The sequence below is a fragment of the Neophocaena asiaeorientalis genome, unplaced genomic scaffold (assembly GCF_003031525.2).
Source record: "Neophocaena asiaeorientalis asiaeorientalis breed wild unplaced genomic scaffold, Neophocaena_asiaeorientalis_V1.1 scaffold251, whole genome shotgun sequence".
Classification (NCBI taxonomy): domain Eukaryota; kingdom Metazoa; phylum Chordata; class Mammalia; order Artiodactyla; family Phocoenidae; genus Neophocaena; species Neophocaena asiaeorientalis.
The window spans coordinates 6,145,628-6,170,236 of NW_020173377.1; the positions used below are offsets into that span (position 1 = coordinate 6,145,628).

The following is a 24,609-nucleotide window of genomic DNA, read 5'->3' on the forward strand; positions in this document are numbered from 1 at the left end:
ATTACAAATTGGCTCACATGCTATTCCTATCGCACAGGGCCAATCTAGGTGTTTTACAAGTATTAACTCGGAGGGATAGCTCTGTTGCCCTGGGAGAGGGGTGCCTTTGTGTGTGTGTGTGTGTAGGGGGGATGTGTGAATTCTGATGACAACCTAAAGAGAGCATGTGGAGTTGGTGCCTTGGCCTGGCTTCCCGACTGCTGAGTATGGAGTCCAAGGGCAGGCGGGTAGCTGCTTCCTGGGGGTATCTGGACCTGTGCCCTCTCTCTAGGTTCATCCTTTGACTAAAGCGAAGTTCCCGGCAAGACCACTAGGTGGTGGTGTTGGACCACAGGGTACCATGGTTGGACCACTGGAAACCTGCATTTTCGGCTTGGCTCTGCCATGCATTTGTTGTGTGGCCTTGGATCTCAATTTCCTCACCTGTAATATGGGGTTACACTAGACTAGTGAAAACATTAACTTTGGGGGCATACTGACTTGATTTGACTTCTGACTCCACCAGGGCCACATTATGACTTTTGTGGGTCCTAGTGCACTTTTGCCTTCACGAATCCCTTCTTCCATAAGAAAATAGTAAAAATTATATTTTACAACAACACTGGTATAAAGACAGTTATGTTAATATTATATACAAAAACTTTGTCTTCAACCTAAATTTTTATTTTTTTTCCTTCTTATCCTGAAAGAAATTAAAACATTTCCGTGGCCCCTAAAAGTGTTGTGGCCCTAGGCCCTGCGCCTACTCTGCCTCATGGAGCGAGGTGCCACCTCCACTACTCACAAGCTGTGTGACCATGGGCAAGTTGTTTAACTTCTCTGGGCCCGAGTTCCCTCATTTCTAAAATGGAGATGACAACAGAGCCCACCTTTTTAGTGCTATAGTTGGTATTTAGTAGATAGTGTATACCATTCCTTCTTAAAACACAGCCTGGCCCAGAGCAAGCTTTAGCAAATGGCAGCTGCTGTCATTGTTATTATTACTACCATCTTTAAAGTCATCTTCAGCTTAACCTCTATGAAACTATTAAAGTAACTCAAGCAGTAATCTCAAAATAAGTAAGTTGGAAAAATAAAATAAAACTTCCAGGGTATTTGATGGGGAAAGTAAAAGAGTTTCCTAGAGAAGAGACGGTCAGCAGAAGGACTTTCTGCAAATTAACACATTTTCTCCTGCCATCAGGGAACTCATAGGAGGTAAGAACACGGGCTTGTTAACAATCAGTGGAAACCTGGGCCAGCTGGGGACTATACGCCAGGTGGGCTGACCCTCGGGTAAGAGCCGGACATGCGTGCGTGTGCGTGTAGGCGAGAGAAACCGGAGCGTTCATCTTAGAGAAGGAACGTTTGCATGGAGTTTTGGAGGCTGTGATAGCCCTAGACCCACAAAGAGAGGGACAATGTGTTCACAGGTTAGAGGGGCAAAGAGGGGAGGGCAGTTTAGGCAGAAGGCACCGCACTGCAAATACCTGAGGTAGGAGGGTGGAGGGCAAGTTTAAGGAGCCACAGTGAGGTTTACCTTTAGCTGGATTTTAAGGTTTTAGTTCTTGTGTCTCTGGTGCCATCCTGTTTTATTTTTTATTCATTTGTTTGTTTGTTTATTTTTTGCTGCGTGTTGCTGTGTGCAGGTTTTCTCTAGTCGTGGCAAGCGGGGGCTACTCTGTTGCGGTGTGTGGGCTTCTCATTGCGGTGGCTCCTCTTGTTGCGGAGATCGGGCTCTAGGTGCACAGGCTTCAGTAGTTGTGGCACGTGGGCTCTAGAGTGCAGGCTCAGTATTTGTGGCATGCAGGCTCAGTAGTTGTGGTGCACGGGCTTAGTTGCTCCGCGGCACGTGGGATCTTCCCGGACCACGGCTCAAACCCATGTCCCCTGCACTGGCAGGCGGATTCTTAACCACTGCACCACCAGGGAAGCCCTTCCTGTTTTAAGTTTAGTTTTTTGTTTGTTTTTTGACTGCATTGGGTCTTCATTTCTGCGCGCAGGCTTTCTCTACTTGCGGCGAGCGGGGGCTACTCTTGGTTGTGGTGCGCAGGCTTCTCATTGCAGTGGCTTCTTGTTGCTTACCACGGGCTCTAGGTGCACGGGCTTCAGTGGTTGTGGCACGTGGGCTCAGTAGTTGAGGCTCGGGGACTCTAGAGCACAGGCTCAGTAGTTGTGGCGCACGGGCTTTGTTGCTCCATGGCATGTGGGATCTCCCTGGACTAGGGCTCGAACCCGTGTCCCCTGCATTAGCAGGCGGATTCTTAACCACTGCACCACCAGGGAAGTCCCCCTATTTTATTTTATTACTTTTTTTGGCCACGCCACGCAGGCTTGCATGTTCTTAGTTCGGCCGCAGGGCCGTGGTAGTGGAAGCACAGAGTCCTAACCATTGGACCACCTGGGAATTCCTGCCATTCTAGTTTATATCCTTCAGGTGTTCTTTGAGAAACTACAGTACACTAGATGGTACTGTTATTTTTTTAAATCCCCAGTTTGAACCAGCAAAAATCATTCCCTGACTTTGCAAATTAGGTATTTCCATCCGGAAGGATTTCTAAAAGAAAAATTACAAGAATTCTACTACCCAATGTTTACTATCTTTTGCTCAAAATAATTTTTTTTAAAGGATAACTGTGTAAAGGCTATTGCTTTTTACTCCAAGATGGCACAGTTGTGCCCCCTGAGTTTAATTAACCTGACAAAAATTTATTGAGCAGTGACTAAGAAGACATAGCTCTGCTCTCATAGAGGTAGTAGGTTGGGGATGGGAAACAGACATTGGACAGGTGATTACACATGTGATGAGGGTTAGGAAGGGGACACACAGGGCACTGTGGGAAGATGTAAATGAGGGTCCCAAAGTAGACTGGGGAGAGCTGATCAGCGGAGGCCTCTCTGATTGAGTGAGTTTTAAGTTGAGTTTCGAGGAGTGAGAAGTTTGCTAACTAAAGGGGGAGAAGAGTGATGCAGGAGGAGGGAAACAGCACGTGAAGAGGCCCAGAGGCTGGGGAGAGCCTCAAGAACAGAGGAACGAAGTGATGTGGCTACAGAATGTACATGGTTGAAAATGGAGCTGGAAAGGTAAGTGAAAGCCAAGAACCACAGAGCTTTGTGGACCATGGTGAGGACTTGGGTCTTTATCCGGAGAGAAATGGGGAGCCATTGGGGGTTTAAGGCAGGGGAGAGATAGGATGAGATCTGCATTTTAGGGAGCACACCCTGCTTGTGGGAGGAGAACAGATTGTAGTGGGGAGGTGGTGGGACCAGTAAGGAGGCTGTGATGTCATCAAACAAGAGTCAGTGGCTTGGACTAGGGCCGCCCCCTTTGCCCTTGGCCCCATGAAGCCTGGGGAACCAAGCAGTCATTCAGCTAGTGTTGCATGCAGAGCCCTCACTGTTTCCCAACCCATTTTCCCAGAAGGATCGAGTGTGTATGTGTGCGCATCCTTGTTTCCTTGAAATTCCTTTAGATTTACTTAAATTTCAGTAGTTTCCCTGAATCCTAAAGCTTGAACACACTGCTACCAGCGTCCTGTGGGACCGCGGTTACCCACTCCTCCTTCAAGATGTGACCTATGGGTTAGTGACGTGGAATACTGGCTCCTCAGTGTGGCCTCTGCCGTCAGGACTATTTGGGTGGAAGCCCCGATAGGGGTCCTAGGTGGCTGACGCAGGTGTGAACCTCTCTCACCCACACATCCCTGGGCTGGGTGCTTTTTCTCCTTCTGGGAGGGAAGAGGGATGTGGCCTCCAGTTTGTCACTCTTTCCTCTCCCGGTTTGGCAACTGCCCTTTATACTTGCCTTCTTCAGTCCAAGGGAGAGATGGGAGCCAGGGTCGCTGACCTGGAGAAGCTCCCTTCTCTCCTTCCCACCCGCGCCACTGACTCACAGGGACAGGATGAAGGGCACTGGGGAGCATGTTTGTTTGAGGCAGGAAAGGAATGTTGATGAAGACGAGAAAATAGCAAAGACTGGAAATAGAGGCATCTCCATTTCTCAAGACTTGCCAAAATACTTGCTGTGTTGAATGATAAAGAAATAGAAGACTTCCCTGGTGACATAGTGGTTAAGAATCCGCCTGCCAATGTAGGGGACACGGGTTCGAGCCCTGGTCCGGGAAGATCCCACCTGCCATGAAGCAGCTAAGCCCGTGCGCCACAACTACGGAAACCCGTGCACCTAGAGCCCATGCTCTGCAGCAAGAGAAGCCACCGCAATGTGAAGCCCGCGCACCACAACGAAGAGTAGCCCCTGCTCTCTGCAGCTAGAGAAAGCCTGCATGCAGCAACAAAGACCCAGCACAGCCAAAAATAAATAAATAAATTTATTAAAGAAAAAAAAAGGGAATTCCCTGGCGGTTCAGTGGTTAGGACTTCAAACTTACACTGCCCAGGGCCCAGGTTCAATCTCTGGTCGGAGAACTAAGATCCTGCAAGCCACCTGGTACGACCAAGAAAAAAAAGAAAGAAATGGAAACTTCGCCTGATTCCTTGTATGGCAGAAATTCATTCTAAATAATTAAGTGAGAGCCATATGTACCCAAAGGCTTGCCTGGCCTACCCTTCAATGAAGCAAGTCCTGTTAATAAAAATACAGCCTCTGGGCTTCCCTGGTGGCACAGTGGTTAAGAATCCTCCTGCCAATGCAGGGGACATGGGTTCGAGCCCTGGTCCAGGAAGATCCCACATGCCGTGGAGCAACTAAGCCCGTGCGCCACAACTACTGAGCCTGTGCTCTAGAGCCCGTGAGCCACAACTACTGAGCCCACGTGCCTAGAGCCCATGGTCCACGACAAGAGAAACCCCCACAATGAGAAGCCCGCATACCGCAATGAAGAGTAGCCCCGCTCGCCACAACTAGAGAAAGCCCGCGCACAGCAACGAAGACCCAACACAGCCAAAAAACAAACAAACAAATAAATAAATTTATAGAAAAAAAATCAGGCTTACAGTCTCGTTTTCTTATATCGAAAGTCACATCGTCCTGGATATATTTAGGAAAATCAGCAGAGAGGGACCACGTGTATAGAATGCTATACTCTGTATTTCTCAAAGTTACACACGGTGCTTATTTATGCAGACTCTCTGGTGGAATGCGTAAGCTGGTAGGAGGGGCTGCTTCTGAGACAGGACACCAGGGGGGCCAAGGCACAGCGTTCCTTCTCTTTGCTCATTCCTTGGTACTGCTTGCAGATTTAGCCCTGTTCATGTACTACTTGGACAGAGAAACAATATAAGGGAAAACAAAGCAAAACAAACCAAAAAAATGGTCACCGTGGATGTAGGTAAAATGGTGCCTCGCTGCTGGACTCCTCTGCAAGTCTTTAGTTGCAGAAAGATAACAAAATCCTCCAGTCCCTCCCAGCCAACTGGGCCTTTGTCCCACCAGGTCCCCCAAAGAGCCCAAATAGTGGCCTTGGTGACATGCAGTGTGGTGAATGTTATAATAGGGGTATGGCATATGTTGAGGTGGCCGGGGTTAGTTGCCCAGGCTTTGAGCTGGGCTGAGCCAGAGCCCAGAAGGAGGGAGAGCTTGGGGTATGCGGGGAAGGGGCAGTCCTGCTGGACAAAAGTGCAAGGTGGGACGAAGGTAAGGCTGACATGATAGGCCAGGTAATAGAGACCTTCATGGGTGTCCAAATGCCCTGGGCTCTCTCCAGGTGGTGATGGGAGCTCCTTCAGGGGCTTTTAAAGCAGGGGGCGGGAAAGAGGGGGTGCTGTGGTCAGATTGGAATTCCAAAGGATGACACTGGTGGTTACTGGGCTGGCTGAGTTGGAGGACTATTTGGAGGCAGGGAGACCAGTGGGAATGGCCTTCACCCTTCATCCCTGCAAGATATGATTGTGGCCTGACCTCAGACAGGAGGGCCATATCCTGAAGCAGTTCATTGCCCAAATCATGGGCTACAGTTGGGGCCTTGGTGTTCTTGGCATTTCTGGTCGTTTCGCATGGAACAGGACGCCCTCAAGAAGACGGAAAGCTGATGTTCCTCTTCCTGCGGCCTCTCTCGGCAGGTAGAGCAGTGACAGCTGATGGGGCTCTAGCTCCCGACATGAAGGCCATCGTTTTGGACTGCAAAAGACCCTAGTTTCCTTTTGAGTAATTCAGGGGAGGTATGAGCTCGAGCTCTAGAGGGAGAACAGAAGACACTCTTCCCAGTTTGGCTCAAGATGAATTAGATACAAGTTGAAAAATGAACGCAGTTGGGCCCGTCTTGTTTCCTGAGTGCCGGGAACAGTTCATACCTATTGGAGCTGCTTTATGTAGAAGCAAGAAATGGTGAATAAAATGGCACCCTTGTATCTAGGCGCGACTGGTCTTTTTTTTCTTCTTTGGAGAGACAGATTCTTTGCTGTTGGTGAAGGCTCTTGAAGACTGAAGTTTAAATTCAACTGGAAAGTGGTCGCTGACATCCAGGGCCTGTAAAGAGAAAGGAGACATAAATTTGGGAATTAGGAGACACTTTCATTTTAGTGATGAACGAATTCAAGCTGAGGGAGGCCCAGGATGAAATGCCCCAAGTCACCCAACAGGACGTGCACTGGGAGCATTGTCCCTGCACCAGTTCAGTCAGAAATTGAGGCAGGTCCTCAAGTCACGGAATCATAGACTTTGAGACTCAAGGTCCAGTGGCTCAATGTCAGATCTCCATTGGTGACCTGAACCACCACTGGGTGACACCAACCCATCCTCCCAGGACGGTGGCACAGAAAAACAAGACGACAGCTGTACCTTCTCTTCAGTCAACCCGTAAGCTTTCTGGAAGTCAAAGATGCTGTTTGATTGAGGAACAACAGAGGTGACAATCTCTTGTCCTCTAAGCACGATCCTGGAGAAGAAGAGGGAAGATAGTCACGTTAATCCACCCTGTTGATTTCTGAGATCAAACCAGACTTCCTGCTTGACATCTAGAATGACTGAACCGCTTGGCACTTCACATGGAGTTCAAAAGTCCAGCCCTGGTTTTAGCTTGTGTTGAAGCTCAGGGCGGGCCACCCCAAAATATGCCACAATGGCATATTGATTATTTTGAATTAAAGTTACTTAAACTAAACGGCTAATGCAGTAAGGACACTGACCCTCCTGTCAGTCTCCCTGAAAGCAGGAAGTAAGTCTCCCCTGTGAATGAAAGATGCACTCCTGCATCTGGAGGTAGAAGGAAGGACCAGCACCCTTATCCCCAGAGAAAGGGAATTCAGGCCACGAAGACTGTGTCAACAAACCTTGTTACTTCTTTAATTCACTACTCCAAGCCCAAATTCTCTTTAGATTCTTCACTCATTGAGAACCCCAAACCTGAGTTTCTTTGTCCTCTCAATTCCTCACAAATGTATTGTTTTTTTGGTCTAAAAAGTATAAAAGCTGCCTGCTTTGAGTACTTCTTTTTTTTTTATTTTAATTTTATTGGAGTATAGTTGATTTACAATGTCGTGTTAGTTTCAGATGTACAGCAAAGTGACTCAGTTATACACACATATATATATATTCATTCTTTTTAAGATTCTTTTCTCATATAGGTTATCACAGAATACTGAGTAGAGTTCCCTGTGCTGTACAGTAGGTCCTTCTTGGTTATCTATCTTATATATAGTAGTGTGTGTGTGTGTGTGTGTGTGTTCATCCCAAGCTCCTGATTTATCCCACATTCCCCCTTTGGTAACCATAAGTTTGTTCTCAATATCTGTAAGTCAGTTTCTGTTTTGTAAATAAGTTCATTTGTATCTTTATTTTTTTTAATTAGATTCCACATAGGAGTGATATCATATGATATTTGTCTTTCTCTGTCTGGCTTACTTCACTTAGTATGATAATCTCTAGGTCCACCCATGTTGCTGCAAATGGCATTATTTCATTATTTTTTATGGCTGAGTAATATTCCATTGTATATATGTACCACATCTTCTTCATGCATTCCTCTGACAATGGACGTTTAGGTTGCTTCCATGTCTTGGCTGTTGTAAATAGTGCTGCAGTGAACACGGGTGCATGTATCCTTTTGGATTATGGTTTTCTTTGGATATATGCCCAGGAGTGGGATTGCTATATCATATGATAGTTCTAGTTTTAGTTTTTTAGGGAACATCCATACTGTTCTCCGTAGTGGTTGTACCAATTTACATTCCCACCAACAGTGTAGGAGGGTTCACTTTTCTCCACACCCTCTCCAGCATTTGTTATTTGTAGTCTTTTTGATGATGGCCATTCTGACTGGTGTGAGGTGATACCTCATTGTAGTTTTGATTTGCATTTCTCTGATAATTAGTGATGTTGAGCATCTTTTCCTGTGCCTTTTGGCCATCTGTATGTCTTCTTTGGAGAAATGTCTATTTAGATCTCCTGCCCATTTTTTGATTGTTTTTTTGACATAGAGCTGCATGAGCTGTTTGTATATTTTAGAGATTAATCCCTTGTCAGTTGTTCCATTTGCAAATATTTTCTCTCCATTCTGTGGGTTGTCTTTTTGTTTTGTTTATGGTTTCCTTTGCTGTGCAGAAGCTTTTAAGTTTAATTAGGTCCATTTGTTTATTTTTGTTTTTATTTTCATTACTCTAGGAGGTAGATCAAAAAAGATATTGCTGCGATTTGACCACTTCTTAGGTCCTATTTCTATGAGACCTCCATGTGCACAAATTAAGGTTTGTTTCTTTTTCTCCTATTAATTGGTCTTGTGTCAATTTTATTATAGTCCAGCCATAAGAACTCAAGAGGGGTTGAGTCAGAAATTTCCCCCTCCATGACAGAGACCCTTAGGACAGTGCCTATGGTTGGGAAACAGGGTCAGCTCTGCGGTGATCTGTGAGCACCAGGGCAGTGTGCCTTGTGTGAGCAGGGAGCCCTGGCGGTAGAAGAGACATGGACATCACAGCACATTGCGATGGCTTGCGTCCTGAAAAGATGTTCCCTTTGCAATTATTTTCACTTTTCCTGATTCAATTATGGAGAAAGGTTCTGGTTTATCTTTTTTTTTTTTTTTTGCAGTACGTGGGCCTCTCACTGTTGTGGCCTCTCCCGTTGCGGAGCATAGGCTCCGGATGCGCAGGCTCAGTGGCTATGGCTCATGGGCCCAGCCACTCTGCGGCATGTGGGATCTTCCCGGACTGGGGCACGAACCCGTGTCCCCTGCATCGGCAGGCGGACTCTCAACCACTGCGCCACCAGGGAAGCCCTCTGGTTTATCTTTAATGCCTCCCTAAGCTCCTATTTTGACCAAGAGAGAGCATTCTGCAGACGAGAGAATTAAGGTATAATGTAACATTGTTCGGTTTTCACTGGGCTTATTTTTACAATTATATTTTATTTATGGCAAGTGGTGCTGTTTTCTTACCTTAGCTTTATGAAATTTCCTTTTAAAATATATTTATTTCAGTAATAAATGAATAGATTTAAAGACAAATATAGAGAAAAACCATAGTACAGTTGCTTTGCGGTGATAACAGAAAATGGGGACGCGGTGGTTAAATGGAATCTAATGTATCCCAAGTGTGGTGATGCAGTTGGGGTCTGCATGGCCCCAGCTGACTGGCTGAAGAATGACAAGCTGGGTTAAACTGCCAGCCCATGACTGTCCAATGAGCTTTCCCCGATTCGGACCAGCTGACCTGGTTTCCTTTGTTTGCGACCAGCACCACCTGGTTAATTTTTAACTAATCTCCATAAGTAAACTCTTCGCATTTGGGTGGAGAGTTCTTTTGTTTTTTAAAGATTTTTTTCTTTTGATGTGGACCATCTTTAAAGTCTATTGAATTTGTTACAATATTGCTCCTGTTTGATGTTTTTTTTGGCTTTTTGGCCACGAGGCATGTGGGATCTTAGCTCCCCAATCAGGGATCAAACCCCCTGCATCGGAAGGAGAGGTCTTAACCACTGGACCGCCAGGGAAGTCCCTTGGGTGGAGATTTCCTGAAGCCATCCTTTCAGACCCAGAGAGTCAAGAACAGCATAGTTAAGGCTCCCCCATTTCAGACTTCTGCTAGTTCTGTGTGCCGGTGAGTCTGCAGATCACACTAAGCTCCCTGAGGCTGCTCCAGTGCCCAGCCAGCTCTGGGCATCTCGGCCTGTCCACTAGCACTCAGCACATGGAAAGTGTTCAATAAATATTTGCGCACAGAACAAAGACTGGAATTAAGGCCATTTCATCTTCTCCCCTCATATGCCTTTTTACAAACCATAAAAGATATGTACTGTTACGGAAAACACAGAAAATTCAGAGCAGCAAAACAAGAAATTAATGTTTAAAAAAACACACTGTAATCCTGCCACCCTTTGGCATACAAGTGCGTAATACTGGGGGTCCTTTAGTAAACACCTTTTTTAACCTTTTCAGCCACCCCATCTAATCCATCTTTCCCTGGGATTCACTGTTCTTCTGCTCCATTACTTTCGATCACCTCCCTCTCCTCTGCCAGGGAAAAAGAATGGGACCACAGAAGGGACTTGACCTGCCCAAGGCCACACAGCTGGCATGTGCAAGTGGGCAAGTGGGTGAGTGGCCCTCTCCAACCAGCTTTGCTGCAGCCCCTCACAATGGGATGGAGGGGGCAGGTACCCAGGAAGCTCAGTCTCCTGTAACTTCTCACCTTGGTTCTACTTCCCCCAGGGCCAGGGCTGTTTCCACCTTGGGGAGCAGAAGTGATGATGTCTGCAGAGGGCGCACCAGCCCTGAAAGCTCTAACAGGAGCAGAGGAGGTCACGGGATGGGAAGGAAAATCAGAACTCAAAACTAGAGAAATGGAAACTGTCTGCTTGCAGATGGCCATCTCGTGCAGACTGAGCTTGGGGAACAGCAACCACTCCTGGGAACAGGGCTCCTAGGGACTTTCCTGCCTGTGGTGTCCACTGTGGATGTGCCAGTCATGAACATTCACACGCTTCAGGTCCCCCCCTCACCTCCCTCCTGACTTAAGGAGCAAAGTTGAAAGCTGACTGAAAATCTCCAGGGAGGCTTTACAAATACCAGAGAATGATATTACTTAAATGTATACATTTGCATTCAGAAATGTGTAGGAATTCCTTGGCAGTCCAGTGGTTAGGAGTCAGCGCTTTCACTGCCATGGCCCGGGTTCAGTCCCTGGTCAGGGAACTAAAGTCCCACAGGCTATGAGGCACAGCCAAAAAAAAAAAAAGTGTATAGCAAAAGCATTAGAAGTGTAAATTTCCTTGCACTAACTAGTCTCATTTTTAGACTTTTACCCTGAGGAAATCATAAATAAACACAAAATGCATATATAGGGGCTTCCCTGGTGGCGCAGTGGTTGAGAGTCCGCCTGCCGATGCAGGGGACACGGGTTCGTGCCCTGGTCCGGGAAGATCCCACATGCCGCAGAGCGGCTGGGCCCGTGAGCCATGGCCGCTGAGCCTGCGCGTCCGGAGCCTGTGCTCCGCCACGGGAGAGGCCACAACAGTGAGAGGCCCACGTGCCGGCAAAAAAAAAAAAAAAAAGCATATATAGGATGTTCATTTCAGCTATGCTTTTAATAGCAAACCCTTGGTAATAACCTAATGCCCAGTGACAGAGGACTGAGTGAGTAAACTGTGGTATGTCTTTGTGATGGAATAATTGACAGCCAATGAATATATTGAGCATTTACCATATTCCAGACATTGCATGTGAAGGTTTATATATGTTACTTTGTTTAGTCTTCATGTATGAGTGAGGCACTACTACAGTCTCCATTTTACGGGTGAGGGAACAAAGACACAGAGAGCTTAAGTCTCTTGGTCCCAGACATATTAAGTGGTAGAGCCAGGATTTGAACCCAGGCCTGTCTGACAGCAAAGCCTGCTAAGCTACAGTGACCAAGGCCACCATATATGGCCACGCAGGTTGCATACTGCACAAAGTACCCAGTGGAGAAGCTTAAGTCTATTTAGGTTCAGCTCTCCAAGCCAAGAGCTTCATCTGCCCAGAGGGGGCCACCAAGCACTGTGGCCACCGAGCACTGATGGTCTGGCAGATGCCTCCTACCTGTCATAGGCACAGTTTGTGCTCTTCTTGATCGTGGTATCCTCTTGGTCCCTGATCAGCCAAATGAACTTGGGGTCGGTCCTCAGGCGGATGTTCTTCCAGGCCTTCTTGGGGACGTAGCTGCAGCCGGCATTGAAGTCACCCATGAAAATGAAATTCTGAAAGACAAGATGCGAAACTGTCACCTGTAGGCATTGTTGTCGAATGCTTTCAGGCAGAACTGGTAGCAATGACTCCACCTCGCACACCCAATAAACGACGAGTTCTATTATCAGCTGAATTGTGTCCCCCCAGATGCATAAAATTCATATGTTCTAACCCCCAGTACCTAAGAATGTGACTGTATTTGTAGATGACCTTTAAAGAGCTAATTCAGGTGAAATGAGGTTATATGGGTGGACCCTAATCTGATGTGAGTCGTGTCCTCATAAAAAGAGATTAGGACATAGACACAGAGGGAAGACCAAGGAGAGAGGCCTCAGAAGAACCAAACCCTGTTGCCGCTTTGGTCTTGGACATCCAGCCTTCCAGAACTGTGAGGATATAAATTTCTGTTGTTTAAGCCACCCAGTCTTTGGTACTTTGTTACGGCAGCCCTAGCAAAATAATAAAGGGTCTTAATTTCATTTTGCTTTTTAAAAGAAGAGGCCACAGTTTTAAAATTGAGTCACAGTTCTGATGAGTATTTGACAGGCGAGTATGACAAGGGAGTGTGTCCTCGGTGGGAAGAAGGTTGTTTGCTGTAGCTGCTCCCTCCTGTTCTTAGTCACCAAATCTCTCGAATTTGGGGTGCAGATTTAGGTGGGGATGGAAGAATCCAGCTCAGTTATTCCCTCACTTCTTTTGTCTCTGGCTTAAACTACTGTAAGGTATAAACATATGAATGACTTGATGCCTTTTGTTTGCAAGCAGGGAAAATGAACTCGGGTGGTATATTTGACAGCTCTGGCACTGCTCTTTCTCTCCTCTTTTGAAACTAGGAACTTACTCCTGTGGAAATTTTGCCTGTTGGGGAAGTGAGAAGAGGCTTAAGTGGGGGGTGGAGGAGGGTGGTGATAGAATGAGCTGTCCGCCTCTGCCCCGAGGCCACTATCAGAGCATTCTATCTTGGAAGTGTTTTTCCTTGCAGGGCTCTTGAAACAGAATTTTAATATTCCTCAAGAGGAAACACAGATTTCCTTGTTTGTGCTATTGTTTGGCGCTGTTACTAACTTTAGAGTTTTCATCAAAAACATTCTATTTTGACCTTGGGTATCATGGTTTTCCCTGAGGTCGGTGGGCGCAGTTGAGGACAGGATGTCATCCTTAACCAGAGCGTCAACCAGCTTCTATTAATATAGGCATGATTTATTGAGCATTCACTGTGTACCAGGCTCAGCGTTAAGCATTTTCTAAAGTTTAATTTAAATCTTAGAATAAACACCAGGAGGTAGAAGGAACCTTTGACAGCCCTGTGGAAAAAGGATAGAGGGGTAAAGTGACCCGCTCTAGGCTATTGAACCCTGATGAGCCTCACTGAAGGCCCCTCCCTCAGAGCACAAGAGTTTCCCCTCTTGTTCATTTTTGTGCCACGGATGGCTCCCCACTGCCTGGCACTTAACAGATGCTCAATAAATTCTTGCTGAATGAATGAGTGGAATTTATAATTTTAGGAACAAATGAGTCTTTCTCTTGCCCTGCTTTTTACAAATAAGTAACGAAATATACCCCTTGTGTGCGCCATGCCCCAGCTCTGTGTCCACACTTTATTTGACTGATTTTGCACTTAGAGCAGCAAAACTGAGGAGGAGGAAGTGGGTCACTGGAGTCATATCTCAAAAGGAGAAAAGAGAAATGAGGAAGAGCCCTCTGAAGCACTTCCATATTTGCCAAGAACTTTCATAGGCCTCGCAGACACAGGAGGTGGCATCCCTGTTGTCCACGTGAGGAAATAATTGAAACCAAGAGGGATGGTGGATGTATTCCCCTTCTGTGAGAATAGCACCCCTAATTTCTTTGGGAAACCATCTCCCTCCTCCACCTTAGTCCATGAGGTTGGGGTAAAGCTGAAACAGACTTAAGCAATCAGAGCATCTCAACCACCTGATCACAGTGATTGGTTCACAGACGGACACGTGACACAATCATAGCCAATGAGACTCAATCCCAGGGTATTTGTTGCACTGTGGGGCAGAACATTTGTCAGTTGCTCTGGAAGCTGCTGGCAGCTATCTTACTATCCCAAGCGTGGAGCCAGCCTGAGAATGGAGCCCACCCAGGGGAAAGGAAGGTCAAGAGATGGTGAGAGAGACAAGACAAGTTCTGATTACCTTGTCTGAGCCCTGTGTCCATCTATGCCTGAACCAATAAATTGCTCTTCCTTTTCATGAGCCATTTTGAGATTCTGTCACTTGTAGCTGAAAGACTCCTGACCTCTCTTTGTCTTACTGTTCTCACTCGTGAAGTGGGAATGATCAAAATAGTTATCTCCTCAGGCTATTGGGAGGATTAAATAAACTTGTCCATGTCCAGCCTTAGCACAGTGCCTGGCACCAGGTACTCATTCGCTCAGTGAATGTTGGCAGCCATTATTAGTGGAGCAGTGTATGAATTCCCAAGGCCCCCATGGATGGTACCCAGGCAGATTCAGCAGAGAGATATTTAGGGCTGAGGAAAGGCCTAAAATGAGACTCTAAAGTGGTGGTGGTCTGCACAGGCCCTGCGTCCTTGCCCTCCCTCAGAGCCACTCATGCCTCTCAGGGACCAGATTCTGCCCCTGCTAGATGGGCATTCAGCAGACACAGAGGGTCATCACCTCCGCCTTCCAGCGACGTTTCACATCTATATAGACATCAGCCAGCTCGTCAATCTCTTTAACGGATGTCTCAGGGGTGGTGTGCAGGGGAACAATCACGAAGTCCTTGACAGCTGAGGAAGAGGAAAGAGGCAGAGGTCACACGTTTCCTCTGGCGAGATTCCACGAACACTGCTTGAGGGAAACAGGCTGTGCCCCCAAAAGGCACAGACTGTGTCATCTGGGGCCCCCCATTTCCAGAGGGTCCAGTGGTTGAGATTTGAATGATCTTAGGGTCATAAGGCCGCTATTCTCAGCACACGAAAGCCTCTTTTCTCCAACTCGCCCTGCGTGGCTAAGAGAAAGCTGGTAGACAGTGTTCCTCACTGGCATTGTGGGTGTTTTTATTTTCTCATTTTAAAAAACCCTGTATTTTCTATTTTTTTAAAATATGAAGGCTGTCTGGCTTTGTACTAAGAAAAAAATGTTTTTTCTAACTTAAAAAATTGAGGCTTGTCAGTTTATACTCCTTTTGTAATCAGAAAAAAAAAAAAAAAAGCCTGGAAAAGTTTATTTAAAGCACAAAGTGGTCCTTTGTGGAGTGTCTGAAAACCTCCCCCACCAGGAGGGACTGAGGGAGCCTGAGAGAGGGGTGGGCGTCTTGCCCATCTGTGTCGTTCTGAATACCTCCTCCTTGGGCTTTCCCTTGTTCTGTGCCTGCGTCCTCACTCCTGCTCAGGAGCAGGGGGCTGTTGAGTGATCACTGCTCAAGTCCCACAGCAGGGAGCCGGGACTCAGACCGGCAGCCTGTCTCCAGGACCACACCCTGGTCCAGCAGCCTGTCTCTCACTCTCCCCCGCACTCCTCCTCTCCACTCCCCAACCTCTTTTTGGTCCCCTAAACACCCCAGCTCCTTTCCCACCTCTGAGCTTGTGTGCTCACTGTGCCCTCCTCCCTCCAGAACGCCTTTCCACCACCTCTCTGTGACTGGCTTCTTCGGGTCACAGCCACTGTCACCTCCAAGGGGCCATCCCTGATTGCCCTGTCTAAGGTGGCCCCTCACCCCGCTATTCAGTGAACCCTGCTTACTGCCTTCATGCTCTGAAATTACCTGCTTAGCTCCTTAGTTTGGCCCACTGGAACCTAAGCTCTGTGAGAGCAGGCTTATCTGTCTTGTTCACCCTCTTGGCTCCAGCACCTAGCACCGTGCCCGGCACATTGGAGGTGCTCAGAAATGTTTGTTGATTGAATACATGAATGAATGAATGAGAGAATAAATGGAGGAAAGAAAAGATAGATGAATGGCCAACTCCTTCATCTTTAATCCCAAACAGGCAGGACATAAAGACATTTCCCTGGGCAAGATAGAAGACTCCAAACATGACACAGCTGTAGTGCCATTCCAGCCGGGGTGGGTGTGTGGGAGGGAGGGGTAGGGAAGGGTGGAAGCTCCAGACAAACAGGTTTGTTCAGCAGTTCACAAAGGCTGAGGACTCTCTCAGAGAAGAAATAATGATTTGGTGGGGAGGGCCTCTCCTAACACTGCCAGGTGAGCTAAATGTGAGTTGTGTACATGACAAAGACAATTATTGAACATGTTCTCTGAAAGGCATTTCTTGCCCTCAATAGCCCCCATCTCCTCATTTTTTTTGTTTTTTGTTTTCCTACTGAGAATTTCCTACTATTCTCCCATGTTTGTTTTCCTGAAATACTCTGCCCCTGAGCTAATTAACCCTCTGCCAAAATAGTGAACTTCATAGTTCAAGATGTTAATATTTGTGTGGTATAGATATAGGTGTTCATATGTACAGCTCTGCATATATTTATTTGGTCATTATCTGTCTCCCCCGCTGCAACATAATTTCACAAGGGCAGGGACCTTTCGTCTGTCTTGTCCAGTGCCCAGAACAGAGCCTGACATGTAGTGGGTGTTGAAAAATATTTGATTCTATATAGTTCCAGTCTATAAACCAAATTAATTCTTGACTGTCCATTGAGGGTTGCATGGTGGTAAAAAGTGTGGGCTCCCGAGATGCCAGTTTGAGTTGCAACCCTGGCTCGTCCACTTCAATAACTGCTGGGTGACCTTGAATAAGTGACCCCATCTATTTGAACCTCAGTCTCTTCCAATGTAAAGTGGAGATAATCCTAGTTGCTACCTTGCAGGGTGTTGCAAAGATTACAGGAACCTGACGCTAATCAGGGATCAATAATTGTTAATGACTAATACAAGTACTATTGTTGTCAGAGATCAGGGTGCAATCTTTTGGATTTCCTCTCCACCCCCAGTCTGTGCGGGAGATTGCTCAGTGGGTACTGGAGGGACAGTGTGATTCTAGGTTGGGAGATCATCTTTGCTGGCCATTGCTTGAATTTTTCAAATGAAGGAATAGCTGTGCTTGATTGGGACTAAGGGATTTTTGTAAATAATTTCCATCAGCCTAAATGCTCCAAAGAGAGTAAGGTTATCATTGATTTAAGAAAGTGGCTTCTTAGCTGAGGAAGTCTTGAGTCGTGGCATTCTGAGAACCCAGCCTAGTGTCATCAAACTATACTGCATCCTGTACATTCAAGGGTTAGAAGTTCTTAACGGTCATCTCAAGCCTGATGCCTCACTAAAGGTACTGCATAAACCCTGGGATCACAGCCCACACTCAGGGCTGCTGCCCGTTTATGGGATCGCTGGGGATATCAGGGGTGAGAGGGGCCTGTGGGTCTCACCGGTGTGGGGTGACTGGAACCAGACCACAAAGGGTTCCCTGGAAAATACATCTGCATCGCCAGCCTGGTAGTCATGGTAGAGGTAGCTTGCTTTCACAGACACTAGCTTTTCCCTAGAAGAAAAAAAAAAGAAAGTCCTCCCAGATGAGTTAGTTGTCTTCTTCCTTCTTTCAAGAAGCAGAGACGTAGGTTCTCACAGCTCTGTTGGCCTCCCCTGCAGGCTTGAGCGCTGGAAGGGATCTTTTGCCTGAGAACAAGGCTCAGTCGAGTCTTCTCAAGGACCAGAGCCCTTTGGGAGCTGAAGATCTGAGCAATACTAGTTATCTAGGGAACTCACAACTTAAAGGTCAGATTCAAAACAAATTATTAGTAGGAAGAAGATGAGAATATGAAGTCCCAGAGCAGCCATGCTGGGCAACTCAGGTTTCCATCACCAGCCAGGACTTAGCCATGAAGAAAAAAGAACTCTTCGCTCTCCTGACCAGGTCACTGAGTCAACCAGTAGATTAGTTTTGAAGAGTTAATACTTTGCATCAGCCCTGATTTTGACAGCAATTATTTTGATCAATATTGAGAACTGGTTAGAGATCCAAATTTGGTTTTAAAGGAAAGATTTTGATTCTATTCACAGTCATAATTGATAAGTGAACCATGTTCCAGCAAGCATAATTTATACTTACTTGTAGAGAAAGGCATACTGTTCTTTGTATGTGTTTCTTCCAAGACGAGAGCTAATCACATAGTTATATGTTTTGCCTCTTCTTGAGTTTCTGGAAGGCAAAAAAGAGTTTACATTTCATCTTAAAGAACAAACATTTCTCTACTGCCTAGGTTCCCCTCCTTCCAGTCTGCCTCTGTATCTCCCGTGACATCATGTAGGAGGGCTTCTGTTCATCATAAGCTTTGAGTCTCATAAGAAGGGCCACCACCATTGACTGGGACTGTAACATCTACCAGGATCTTTACAGCCATTATTTCTTGTCCTTATAAGGTGGGTACTATTGTTACTCCATTTTTATAATTTGCAAGTACAAAGCTGAGATTTGAACTCAGATCCTACTCACCCCCAAATCCACCTGCTTTGGCCTGTGCCTGTGGGACACCACTGAGACCATGAAACACTGTTCTGGCCCATGGCTGGGCTGCACCTCATACTTCCTGGTGGAGTATACCTCACTAGGTCATCCTGTCCATGCACCACTCCTAAGCATTTATCACATGCAGGATTCCCAGTAACATTTTTTTGGCCATTCTCTTCTGCTCTGAAAACCCCCCAGGCATTTTCTCACAAGTCCTGGAACTATAATTCCAAATCAGCTATTGTTTCTGTCTTGGGGGCTGAGGATATTGTCATGAAGTCCCATTGATCCTACCCCTCACCCTTATCAGGGAAACTTGACTCTCAGATGTGTTTGCCAAATTTGCCGATAACTCCACCCTGGGCAGAGCCTAACGCGGTTCTACTTCATCTTCCCACGAGAAGATCTGGGGCATGTCTAAGCTGTGGCGTACTCTCAGGTTCCGTTGGAAAAAAGGAGAATGTTTAGGGGTCAACTTAGACCCTACAGAAATTCCTGGGAATGAATATTCTAAGGCAGATCTGGTCATGGGAGCCCCAGGAGTGCAGACAGTGGATTCTGCTGGGCTTCCAGTTTGGGAAGGCTGGCCCTGTCCTGAATCTAACCTTGCCAAGTCCTGGGTTGGCAAACTACTCGCAATGACTCAGCTGTGAAAGGAGAAGGGCCCCTCCTGGCTAACAGGGAATTAGGACACAAACAGGCCTGGCTCTGCCTGGAGTCCATGGCACAGTCTAGGGAGGTTGGGGAGAACCGAGACCACTGGAGGTGGGAGGACTTAATCCAGACCAACTGTGGGCAGGTGCCTGGAGCCCCTGTCCCCTCTGTCCCTCATAATTCTGAAAACTGGCCAGGGCCACTCCAAGGACGGCTGAGGGGGCTCAGAATAGAGCATTGGCTTTGGAGACAGACATGACCCAGGTTCAAAAGTAGGTTTGGCCATTTACTGGCTGGGTGACCTTGGGCAGGTCCCTGCTCTCTGTGCCTCAGCCCCTCAGCTATAAGGGAAGCAGTAACTACCTACTCTACAGGTTGTTGTGGGGAGGAAATGAAATAGCACATGTAAATTGATTAACAGGATGCCTGGCAACTGTGATACCCTGGTTAGGGTGTTAACGGTAGCTGTTTCTTACGGCCCTCTGGACCATCACCTGCCATCACAATTCCCTTACTTTGACGAGTAATGAACATCCCAATGTTTAGTCTCCACTGCTCCATACCAGGCACAGCTCAACCACTTACATGCATGATTAAATTTAATTATCGCCACATCCCAGGAAGATGGTGGGTTCTATTATTATCTCCATTTACAGATGGGGAAAATGAGATATACAGTGAGGTTCAGTAACTTGCCCTTTGTGGCAAAGCCAGAATCCAAACCCAGGTGGTCTGAGCTGAGCGTAGGTGCCTAACACCTGGGCTACACTCCCTCTGTCATTGTCAAGAGCAGACTCAGAAACAGAAGACCTGGGAGGCTAAAAAGGAGACACACTTCTCCAAGTCTGAGGTTTCAGATGAGAAACTGAGGCCCAGAGTGGGTGGGTGCGGTCAGCCCAAAGAGCCCTGTGTGTGAAGGAGAGAATCCAAGGCTCTTCCTCCCCAGCCTAATGAGGCTGGATTGACCATTCATTTCTAAAACACAATGTGAGTTTTCCTAATTCTAAAAATAGTATAATAATGGCCAGATATCACTGTTTTTTCAGTCTGAATGGGGGGGTACATAGCTGTTTGTTATCTCCGCTGTGCTTTTAACTATGTTTAAATTATATCATAAGAAAAGGGAAGGGGGAGTGTAACATGCTCATTGTAGAAAATTCGGAAAATACATAGAAGCAGAAATCACATGAAATTCCTTGTAAATTTGTACCACTGTCCACATTTTGGTTCATTGCCTTTGAATCTTTTATATGTTTTTTATTTCGTTTTGCTTTTTTACAGAATTGAACTTGGTACCTATTGTATACTCTATTGTTTAATCTTATATCTACAAAAGAAACATTATATTAGAAGTTTTAAGAAATTAGTGTGTCTCAGAAGTAATAGACGGGGGCCCTTGAATATGCATTTTTAACTCACTCTGGGGTGATTTTTCTTTGAGAAATAAATCATAAATATAAGCCAATATCATTGAAAGCTATTCGAGGACATTCATTTATAAAATTTTAATTTAGAGTCAATTCAGAATTTTTGTCAAATATTCAAATCATACAGAAGTATATAAAATAAAAAGCAAATGTTCCCCATTTTCTTCTCACACCCCTTCCACAATGGTCCTCCAGTCATACCCACCACCACCCCAGAAGTAACCACTAATAACAGCTTGAGCACATCCTTCCTGTCTTTCTTTTATGCTGACGCAAACTCAAGCACACCCTCATTCATATGTGATGTAGTGTGACTGCTAAAATGGGCTCTTCTACCTACAATTCTGAGCTTGCTTTTTCCCATATATGGTAGCCATCTTTCCATGCTAGAATATTTAGCTCTAACCTATTCTGTGGTAACCATGACTTTTGATCGCTACATAATATTCCAGCCTGTGGGTATATCATGATTACATATTTGCGCTCAATCTTTTCTTTGTAACAGTACTTCTCAGCTCAGCCTCTAGTCTGTTTCTTTCATTTCTCTCGGTCCTGACTCCTTACCCGTTTCCCTCTTTTGCTTTATCACGTTAAAACTAGCTGGTTGGGGCTTCCCTAGTGGCACAGTGGTTGGGCGTCCGCCTGCCGATGCGGGGGACACGGGTTCGTGCCGCGGTCCGGGAGGATCCCACATGCTGCGGGGTGGCTGGGCCAGTGAGCCATGGCCACTGAGCCTGCGCGTCCGGAGCCTGTGCTCCGCAACGGGAGAGGCCACAGCAGTGAGAGGCCCGCGTACCGCAAAAACAAACAACAAAAAAATACTAGCTGGTTGAACGTTCTCAGGACCACGGTTAATAAAGTTGAAAGCCTGGGCAGTGTTGGCCACGTGACCTGGTGTTCTGGGCCAGTGCTGGATCTCACGCTAGTTTCAGTTCCCAGGGACTTTCAGATGCCCTTGCACCTGGCTTTGAGCCGACAGTGTCCAGGGGCCCTGTCTTTACCCGTTCAGTCTCTCCAGCAGTGTGGGACAGATTATGTTGTTGCTGTCCTTGATTTCCATCAGGAGTATGATGTCACAGCGTTTGATGACCTGCAGAGAGAGAATTCCCGGGGTTGTGAGGCCATTTACTACAAATAATGAAATCTTCTATTGGGCACTTACTATAACATAACATACGATGTTACTATTTTTTTTAATTGAAGTATAGTTGATTTACAATGTTGTGTTAATTTCTGCTGTACAGTAAAGTGACTCAATTATACATATATATACGTTCTTTTTTTTAGACTTTCTTTTTAATATTCTTTTCCATTATGCTTTGTCCCAGGACATAGACTATAGTTCCCTGTGCTATACAGTAGGACCTTGTTGTTCATCCATTCTATATGTAATAGTCTGCATCTACTAACCTCAAACTCCCACTCATTTCTCCCCTCCCCTCTCCCCCTTGGCAACCACAAGTCTGTTTTTTATGTATGTAAGTCTGTTCCTGCTTCATAGGTAGGTTCATTTGTGTCATATTTTAGACTCCACATATAAGTGATATCACATGGTATTTGTCTTTCTCTTTCTGACTTACTTCACTTCATATGATAATCTCTAGTTACACCCATGTTACAGCAAATGGCATTATTTCATTCTTTTTTATGCCTGAGTAGTATTCCATTGTGTATATGTACTCATTACCACATCTTCTTTATCCATTCATCTGTTGATGGATGTTTAGGGTGTTTCCATGTCCTGGCTATTGTGAATAGTGCGGCTATGAACATAGGGGTGCGTGTATCTTTTTGAATGATAGTTTTGTCTGGATATATGCCCAGGAGTAGGATTGCTGGATCATATGGTAATTCTATTTTTACTTTTCTGAGGAACTACCGTACTGTTTTCTACAGTGGCTGCACCAATTTACATTCCCACAACAGTGTAGGAGGGTTCCCTTTTCTCCACACCCTCTCTAGCATTTGTTATTTGTAAACTTTTTAATGACGGTCATTCTGACTGGTGTGAGGTCATACCTTATTGTAGTTTTGATTTGCATTTCTCTAATAATTGGCGATGTTGAGCATCTTTTCATGTGCCTATTGGCCATCTGTACGTCTTTTTTGGAGAAATGTCTACTTAGGTCTTCTGCCCATTTTTCGATTGGGTTGTTTGTTTTTTTATTGTTAGGCACTATGTTTTAAGTATCAAACTGGGTGCTTTGTTAAATTAACTAACTTCTCTGAAATAAATGATGGACTCCCTGAGGTAAGTACGGCTGGGCCCGTGAGCCATGGCCGCTGAGCCTGCGCGTCCGGAGCCTGTGCTCCGCAACGGGGGAGGCCGCAACAGTGAGAGGCCCGCGTACCGCCAAAAAAAAAGAGTCGTATAGCACAATGTTCACTGCAGCACTATTTACAATAGCCAGGACATGGAAGCAACCTAAGTGTCCATTGACAGATGCATCAATAAAGAAGATGTGGCACATATATACAATGGAATATTACTCAGCCATAAAAAGAAACGAAATTGAGTTGTTTGTAGTGAGGTGGGTGGACCTAGAGCCTGTCATACAGAGTGAAGTAAGTCAGAAAGAGAAAAACAAATACCGTGTGCTAACATATATGGAATCTAAAAAAAAAAAATGGTTATGAAGAACCTAGGGGCAGGACAGGAATAAAGACGCAGACGTAGAGAATGGACTTGAGGATATGGGGAAGCTGGGACAAAGTGAGAGAGTGGCATGGACATATATACACTACCAAATGTAAAATAGATAGCTAGTGGGAAGCAGCCGCATAGCACAGGGAGATCAGCTCAGTGCTTTGTGAGCACCTAGAGGGGTAGGATAGGGAGGGTGGGAGGGAGACGCAAGAGGGAGGAGATATGGGGTTATATGTACATGTATAGCTGATTCACTTTGTTATACAGCAGAAACTAACACACCATTGTAAAGCAATTATACTCCAATAAAGATGTTAAAAATATATATATAGGCTTGCATTTCATGGCATCAGCCTTGCAGGGTTCACCAAGGAGAGCTGGGTGCTGGTCATCCAGCCAGCCTGCTGATTTAGTCACTTATCACTGTCAGATCTTTCTGGAAGACATTTTAGAATATGTATCAAAAGCCTTAAAAAATGCATTAATCCTTTGGTCTAGTTTTCCCACTTTGAGGAATGTTTTCCATTGTAAAAAGGTATCTACTACTTCTCTACACCTCAGTTTCCTCATCTATAAATTGGCATAATAGTCATTCCCTCACAGGATTGCTGGAGGACAGATGGATACTTAGAGCAGTGCTAGACTTATAGGAGGCAAACAACAAAGTATTGTTATTATTATTACTTACACAGATCAAAGAGGAAGATGCATTGCAACAGAAAAATTGGGAACAGCCTAAGCATCCCCAAATAGGAAAGCATTAAATGAAACATGTTGCAAACACAGCATAAGGCATTAAAAGTTGTGTTTTAAAAGAATATGAATAACATGTGAAATACTTCTCATATAAAAGCAGAATACAAAACTGATGATATAGGGTGTCTCCATGCTGCAAAATAGAAAAATGCCCATAACAAAGTTACCCAAGTACCAACAACTGCTGTCTTCAAGTGATAAGATACTTCTTTATATGTTTCTGTATTTTCAAAATAGTCCATAATGACTATTTTTAATTTAATAAAATTAATTTGTAAATTATAAGTTTATAATTGAAAAATTATACCTCTATAATTTTAAAAAATTAAGCTGTTACTAAGAAAGAAAATTGCTTTATGAGGAAGGAATTGTGGGTGAAGAAGTGATGGCTGATATTTATGAAGACATGACAGGTGTGATCATAGCTTATTTAACATAAGTTAAATGAGTTGTCTTATATAAAGTGTCTACAGTGCCTGGCATATAGTGGGCTTAGCGAAGGCTTTATAAATGTTAGCTCTTATCATGGACTCATTACATTTTCACAATAACCCCGTGCTGCACTTACATTTCACAATAACCCTTTCTTGCTGAAAGGCACAGG

General features: G+C 45.4%; 1 protein-coding gene across 1 annotated transcript in view; it reads right to left on the minus strand.

The window, feature by feature from the left end:
- Nucleotides 1–5,008: 5,008 nt before the first annotated feature.
- The window catches only part of DNASE1L3 (deoxyribonuclease 1L3), a 20,871-nt gene continuing 1,270 nt past the window's right edge, over nt 5,009–24,609 (minus strand). The window contains exons 2-8 of the mRNA XM_024746518.1: nt 21,604–21,692; nt 18,123–18,212; nt 17,443–17,555; nt 14,743–14,855; nt 11,949–12,106; nt 6,716–6,812; nt 5,009–6,403 (exon numbers count right to left, since the gene is read on the minus strand). Coding sequence (XP_024602286.1) covers nt 6,287–6,403; nt 6,716–6,812; nt 11,949–12,106; nt 14,743–14,855; nt 17,443–17,555; nt 18,123–18,212; nt 21,604–21,692 — 777 coding nt within the window. The 3' untranslated portion in view covers nt 5,009–6,286. The remainder of the gene's footprint in view (nt 6,404–6,715; nt 6,813–11,948; nt 12,107–14,742; nt 14,856–17,442; nt 17,556–18,122; nt 18,213–21,603; nt 21,693–24,609) is intronic.